The sequence below is a fragment of the Apis dorsata genome, unplaced genomic scaffold (assembly GCF_000469605.1).
Source record: "Apis dorsata unplaced genomic scaffold, Apis dorsata 1.3 scaffold_127, whole genome shotgun sequence".
In the NCBI taxonomy this organism is placed as follows: Eukaryota; Metazoa; Arthropoda; class Insecta; order Hymenoptera; family Apidae; genus Apis; species Apis dorsata.
In genome coordinates this window covers 889626-896446 of record NW_006263420.1, presented here as the reverse complement: position 1 = coordinate 896446, position 6821 = coordinate 889626, and the positions used below count along the sequence as shown (strand labels likewise).

At 37.0% G+C, this 6821-nt stretch overlaps 2 protein-coding genes across 4 annotated transcripts in view; both read right to left on the bottom strand.

Moving 5' to 3' along the window:
• The window catches only part of LOC102677291, a 7284-nt gene extending 4882 nt beyond the window's left edge, over positions 1–2402 (bottom strand). Inside the window, 4 exon segments of the mRNA XM_031509133.1 lie at positions 51–172; positions 838–1189; positions 1864–1893; positions 1944–2402. Coding sequence (XP_031364993.1) covers positions 51–172; positions 838–923 — 208 coding nt within the window. The 5' untranslated portion in view covers positions 924–1189; positions 1864–1893; positions 1944–2402.
• A 593-nt stretch (positions 2403–2995) lies between these two features.
• LOC102677427 (DNA damage-regulated autophagy modulator protein 1-like) overlaps positions 2996–6821 on the bottom strand; it is a 4499-nt gene continuing 673 nt past the window's right edge. The window contains exons 1-7 of one of the 3 annotated variants that reach the window (XM_031509132.1): positions 6759–6794; positions 6592–6687; positions 5338–5459; positions 5019–5245; positions 4550–4688; positions 4296–4453; positions 2996–4024 (exon numbers count right to left, since the gene is read on the bottom strand). In XM_031509132.1, the coding sequence (XP_031364992.1) occupies positions 3953–4024; positions 4296–4453; positions 4550–4688; positions 5019–5245; positions 5338–5459; positions 6592–6662 (789 nt within the window). In that variant the 5' untranslated portion in view covers positions 6663–6687; positions 6759–6794 and the 3' untranslated portion in view covers positions 2996–3952. Of the gene's footprint in view, positions 4025–4295; positions 4454–4549; positions 4689–5018; positions 5246–5337; positions 5460–6591; positions 6688–6758; positions 6795–6821 lie in introns of those variants that run through there. The other 2 variants (XM_006612820.2, XM_006612821.2) reach the window with 2 other exon arrangements.

The window sequence follows — 6821 nt, the reverse complement described above, 5'->3', positions numbered from 1 at the left end:
ATAGAAAATTTTATATGTATTCTTTTTTTTTTTTTTTTTAATATACTCACTGAGCATCGCGAACATGTTGATAAATTGAGAGAATATACAGCTTTCTGGTGCATAAGTGGCTGTATCCGAGATGTAAGGAAACCCGGCTTCCACGTGGCCCAACATAACTGCTATTATATAACTGGAAAACGGGAATGAATGTACACGTATATATATATTTGCAATAAGTATAATGGAAAATGGATGACGTTTATTGTACTTAAAAGCGAAATGCAATAAAGAGGAAGGACTGGTAAGCTTAAGTTATGAATGCAAGAAATCTGTTTGCATATTCAAAAGAATATATGTAAATTTACTTGGAGGATTAGCAGATGCTAATTCAATATTTTATCTGCTTATATTACGACGATCAAACATATATGCATATAAATTATATTTTTAGCTTATTAAACCATCAATTTTAACAGTTTGACGAGTTTGTCTGTCATGTTTTTGATATAAAGTATTTTTATGAACGTAAAGATTTTTTGTTAAACATCGTCCTGACGGATATTCTCATCCTGCATTAAAATATGAAACCATTCGCGGTTTATTATGCAAATTAGATGCAATTTGCAATGCGAATTAAGAATCGAAAGATACTTTTACTTTGCATACAATCGCAACACTTTTAAATTCTTTGACATCAAAGGAAGAAAGCACTTCCGAATATCGAATTTAATTTTAAACGTTGCAACTAATCGCGTGCAAACAAAATTCTTTTCCTTAGAGAAATAACTAAATCAAAAAAATACTGCTTTCTAATTAAACGTGTATGCGTGCGTGTCGCAGAAAAATTTCGCTTACGTCAAAATAAAGACGGAAGGCAATGAAACGAAGAGGAAGATCGGTAGATAATGGAGGTTGACGAGCACGTCTTCCTTGTCCACCATGTTTCCAATGTGCGTTTTTAATTATTGTCGGTTTTCCCGCCGGAACTAATGACGTCAGACGACGACGTCCGCGGCAGACGCCGCTATCGAGAAGAAACACGCGTCGTTGCACGCGTCCACGAGCCACGAGCACTCATGCTCGTCTGTTCCAAGAGGCTGGACCTCTTATTCCACTTCCTTCCCAGGGGAATCACCCGCTACGTATCATCCAAGCCGCAACCGCACTGCAGTTCGACTCCCATCAACGTCCCTCTTCGATTTACTACCTTTAAAGAAACAACAATCATGAATCACGTGGTTGGACAGGATCAAATGTATTCCGCTATCTTTCATCGTTTCTATCAGCATGATTCAGCTATTATTCGATTCGAGATAAAATGTTACGAATAATCTCAATTTTCATAAATCATATACACGTGTATATACATTGTTGTATACGTGTACATACTGTTTTAGAAAATTAGAAATTTATAAAAGAAAAAGAGAAGAAATTAAGAAATTAATCAATTCGAAATCGTATATCGACATATTCGCGATAATATAAACTAACATTTGCGGCGATATTTCTTTTTCTTTAATCACGCAAAAATTCCTTTTTAATGAGAAACGCTTGACGTGAAACGGAATTTAATCGAAGCAAGCTGCGCGCCATAAATATCGTACGCGATACCCGAGCAGGAAAACTGCGGCAAGCGGCACACGTCACCGTGAATATTCGTCCACGGCAACGAGTGACACGTCTCGAAACGTTTTCGCGAGAAGTGACGCGTATAAAGCGTGCGAACATTCTCACGCGGGCGTTGTCTAGGGACAAAGGAAAGGGGGACCCTTGCAGCGAACTGCAAGCCTGGAAGCCCTACTACTGCGTACTTGGCAACGGCAAAGCGGTTGGAAAAACCGAGGAGAATCGATCCGATAAAATGAAAGAAATTGTTTGTACCTTCGACGTTTTATTTCTCGCCGTCTCGTCAACGCTCGACGAATCGTCGTCGACGTCGAGGTCGAGGCGTCGACGCGTTTCCACCGAAACTGGACACCGTTTGGAAAGGGTGCTGCACAACGATTGAACGTCTTCTTCTATCGTGGACAACGCCAAGCCCAAATCACACCGTTTCCACACTTCCTCTCCTCTCGATGATATTCGACCAACGATCCACGAAATCCCACCTAGCTTCGTTCCATCGCGATTTTGTTTGTTCCTGCGCAATTTTCGTGCTTCGGTCCGCGAGGCCAGGGTGAAGAACGAACCGAGTTACAGAGGTTATGGCCGACTGTGCGCGATCGATGTTGTGCCAACGGCGCTCTCAGCAGCTGCGCCACGAGACTGACGCGGACGTCGTTCCTGCCACACGTTCTCCAAGGAACGTTTATGCCGATACTATCCGCGAACGTGTTTCGATAATATACGTATATACGTGTACACAGTTATCGATACCGGATTACCGCACCTTGCTCAGATAATCGGTGTTCCGCTTTACGACCGTGCATGATCAATTTCTTCTATCGCATGTGTTTACGCTTCTTCCTTTTCGGTTTCTCGTAATTTTCTTTCAACTCGAAATACCGGAAATACAGTGTTGAAATTAAATAATATTTATTTGACGCTACGTTTTCGTTTTCTCCCTTGATGTTAAACGTTTGGAGAAAGCTTTCTTTCTTTTTTTTTTTTTTTTTTAACGAATTTTAACTCGAGTTACTTTTAAGTTAGTTTTTAGCTAACATTTTTTTTCCTCCCCGTGGAATGCGAACGAGAACACGATGAATGTTTGATACGTTGGTTTCATTACGTTAGTTTGGTTAAGAAGATTTTTAAATTCGATTAGAAAATCGCAACTATCGATTCGATAATATCGACAACGTCAGCAGTGCAACTAGATATCTTTGCATACTTCAGAGAAGAGGATCCCAGATTAGACAAATATATACGTAGTTGCAGATTTAGCGAATATTTCGTGAAGGAGTTACTACAAACCTCTGAATCGTGCGAATTTGTTCACGTTATTGTAATAAATTTCGGTTTAAAATTGCGAAATTTTATTTATTTATTTTGAGACAAATCTATCTCGCTTTTCAAGATGTTTTCTTTGTCGTTGACGCAAGTAATAATAGCACTTGTTCAGCATCCAATATTGATGATTGCACGTTCGAAAGAAAATTAAGTCTAATCAGATCGATACAAAATACGTATTATTAGTAAAAAAAATTTCTCGTTAATCCAAGAGCTTCTTAAGATTTGTGGCAACGTTCTTGTATTTTTCAAAGGAGCTTCGATCGAGCGCTAAAGAAGATAAATCACGATCCTCGACGAGCCACTGTACCATGCACTTTGTACGAGTCAAGTTTCACTTTAATAGGTGTTACACGCTATTTCTCTATAGCTAATTGTTAACTTTCAAAGTTTGTTCGCGTGTCTTTTTTTTTCTTTTTTGCAGAAATGACACTCGTACGTCGATCAATCTATCGATATTATTATCATTGTACGCTTATTATACGCTTTAGGTTTCATCGATCGCAAAAAAAAAAAAAAGAAAAATAAAAATAAAAAAGAAACGTATTATGCATGGTATCACGAAGGTATTAAACCGAGATAATTTTTCGAGTAAAGAAATATCTGGACGAAATATTATCTTATTGTTGATTATCTTTTTTTTTTTTATCTTTTCAATTTTTGTTAAAATCAATTGATTTACATTATCTTAAATTGAAACTTGATATTAACAAAATTTACAAATTATTTTTAATAGAAATAAAAAAATTTTGTTTTTCTTTTTTACAACCAAGGACGATTTAACTGGAATAACAATCGATAAATAATTAAGTAATTAAAACTAGAAAAGATAAACGTAGAAACGTAGAAACGCGTATTAATCACTGAATAAATTTTAAGTGACTCGAAAACGTGATATCCGACAAACTTATTATTACATTATTAAAAATATTATTAGTTGAAATAATCATTATGATGCATACTTTTCAAAAGAAATATAATTTAAATACTTAATCGAGACTTTATATATATCCGAGGGATCTCAAGACTCTTGAACTTGTGAGCTCAGCTTGTGCGACAATTTCAAGTCTTGGTCCTTGTCTAGATATATCAGCTGAAAATAGAACATTCGTGTGTCATTCGAGAAATTGATTTAATCGCTGGGCTGATTTAACTCCGCCAAGATAAGATTAATCGAATTGTAATCGACTCGTAATTGTATTGTCACGCGGTCACAGTTTGAAATTTTAAACATTCCATTGTAAATTATGATTCAACGTATTATTAATGTATACGTGCTATTAATTACCCTTATCTTGTGATGTGACAAATACGCGTACAACGTTATTGCTAAATTATAATTATTACGTAGGAATGCGGCGTACCGTAACCACTGGATCCTCGAAGTTGATCAATCGAAATTCTGGCACGAATGTGAGGAGGAAGCAACAATAAACAATGGCCAGTACCCACTCGGAGATCGCGCTAGCGACGTGCCAACCCCAGCCACCGTCCGTTGGCAGCCATTTCTTGTAATCGTTACCTGTTCGATCACATTAGAGAGAAATCGAATCAATCGTCAATATCGATATCGCTACGTTTTTCATACGTTTCACGAAGTTATATCGAGAAATATCACCTTGAAATTCTAGCATTGATATGTAGCCAGGTATGATCGTGGTGATGGTCAAAATTAATGTTAAAACTGAAAGTCCTGCACGAATGAAAACCACGATTTTTCCGTTCACAGCCGGTACCATTTTGTAACTCAGATACGTCTGAAAAACGTCAAACGTCAATTATCGACATATATATACGAGTCATATTTTTTTTTTTAATAAATTTAAAAAAAAATACAAAATGTTTTACTTCTACTTCGAAAGTAGAACGCTCGTTCGAAAACGGAGAATAGTCCCGTTCTCTATTCCATTTTTGATTTCTAGAAAGTTTGTAAATTTTCAACAGTTTCCAACAGTTTGGCTATTAGCATCGCTTAGATCATATTTCTAGAAAGTTTCAAATTTTTCCAAGTTCTCTATTCATCGAACTTTCCTCGTTCCACGATCGTGCGCGCGTTAAACAGTGACTGGGTGGGTGTAATCTCGTACCTGAAGGCAAAAATAGATAGTTCCAGCCGTGAAGCATGTCATTGCCCCGATCATATGAGCCCCTACGACACGGGCTTCTTGAAAGTTGGCCAGAATATCGAGACCAAAGCAGGCCAGAATGCCGCACCACGCCGTCACAACAACGATCCTCTTGCTAACCAGATCATTCCCCCTTTCCAATTGCCATTGGGAAACTTGTCGATGTCTGATGTACACGCAACAGGCGACTAAAATACACGTTACTATCGTTAATCGTGGTCCCATCGATCCCGATGTGGTTTACGTTTTTTAAATGTAAATAATTCCAGACGAAATTTACGGAGCAACGCGGCTATATTAAGGAATTGGGCAAATATACACGATTCCGGTGACAATGTGCCTGTTTCCGATATGTATGGGAATCCTGGCACCACGTGGTCCCACTGCACCGATATAGTGTACCTGAAATGCGATTAATATGAAAGCGAAAGCATGTCAAGCAATGTTATTCTATAACGAAAACAATTATCACGTGTAAATTTCGTGAAATCTTCTAAAATCGATTTTAATTTTATTCTCGTTATTTAATTCCTGCGTCAATTCTAGTATCCAGGTAAAATTTACAACTTAAAAGTTTTGTTGTAAACCTTCCTTAAAAAGAAAGAAAGAATTGGTGAATCCAAGAGGATGAATTAGCAAAGGATTGTTGGATTAAAAGAATGTCAAAAATTGTATTGTAAAATGTTAAAAGGTGGAGAGGGAATAATAACGAAATAATTGAGAATCAGAAATTTGAAACGAATAAAACGAAGCAAGCGATTAATTAAAATTGATCGTCGATAAAAATAATTGTTTGCACGTTATATTTGAATTTAAATCTTCGACGTGTCGGTTTAATAATAATAAAATTAATGCGTAAGATAAGATAAATATCAGATAATATCGGATTAATGTTTTCTATAATTAATTTTGTAACGAAAAAAAGAGATTTCGAGCTTAGTACGCTGCGTTTCGACGTCGCGAATCATTGAATCGGTGATCCACGATTGAAAGCAATCTTATTTACAGAACAACGATTCCCGCGAAGCGTACACAGACGAGTATAATGAATCAAACTAATCGTGATTTATATCATGCCACCAGGAACAGAATTCGCGTGGCAGTCGTTGTTTCTTATTAAATGGCCTTGATCGACCGCACAACTAACCGACAAGCATTAGTTTTCCATTATGATTTAATTTTCTCTCTAATTACTTCTGATCACAACCTCACCGTTTCTCCGATCAATCTCCGATCATTTTTAATTAATTTTTTATTCTTATCAAGCTTGGAAACAAAGCAAGAGATGGGAATGTTTTGAAAAATTCGTATAAAAGGAACGAATTTCACGCGTAATAATCTCTTGAAAACGCGTAAAAATAATTTTAACTCGATTAATCGGATCGAGTTGAAGGATCGGCCGAGGACGCGATAAAATAGAAGATGGATGGATGGTAGCAAAGAAAAAAGACAAAAATGGTAAAAGTGTTCAATGAAATTTGAGAGGAAGGAAAAGGCAGAAGAAAAAAGGTTTTGCATCGACTTGCAAACTTACGTAATTAGAAACGTCACCGGGATCAGGATAAAGAGGCTCAATGGAAGAACGTGCAACTTTCCGTAGGGCATTCTCGTACTCGTTTGTCCCAGAGCACTGAAACGTAACGTGTTCCTTATCAAATGATACTTATCGCATTCCAACCGTCTCGATTTTCATAATCGTACAATTGCCCACGATTAGGTTACTTTCGAGATGAAACCCCAAGCGAAAGCAAAAAATAAATCGCG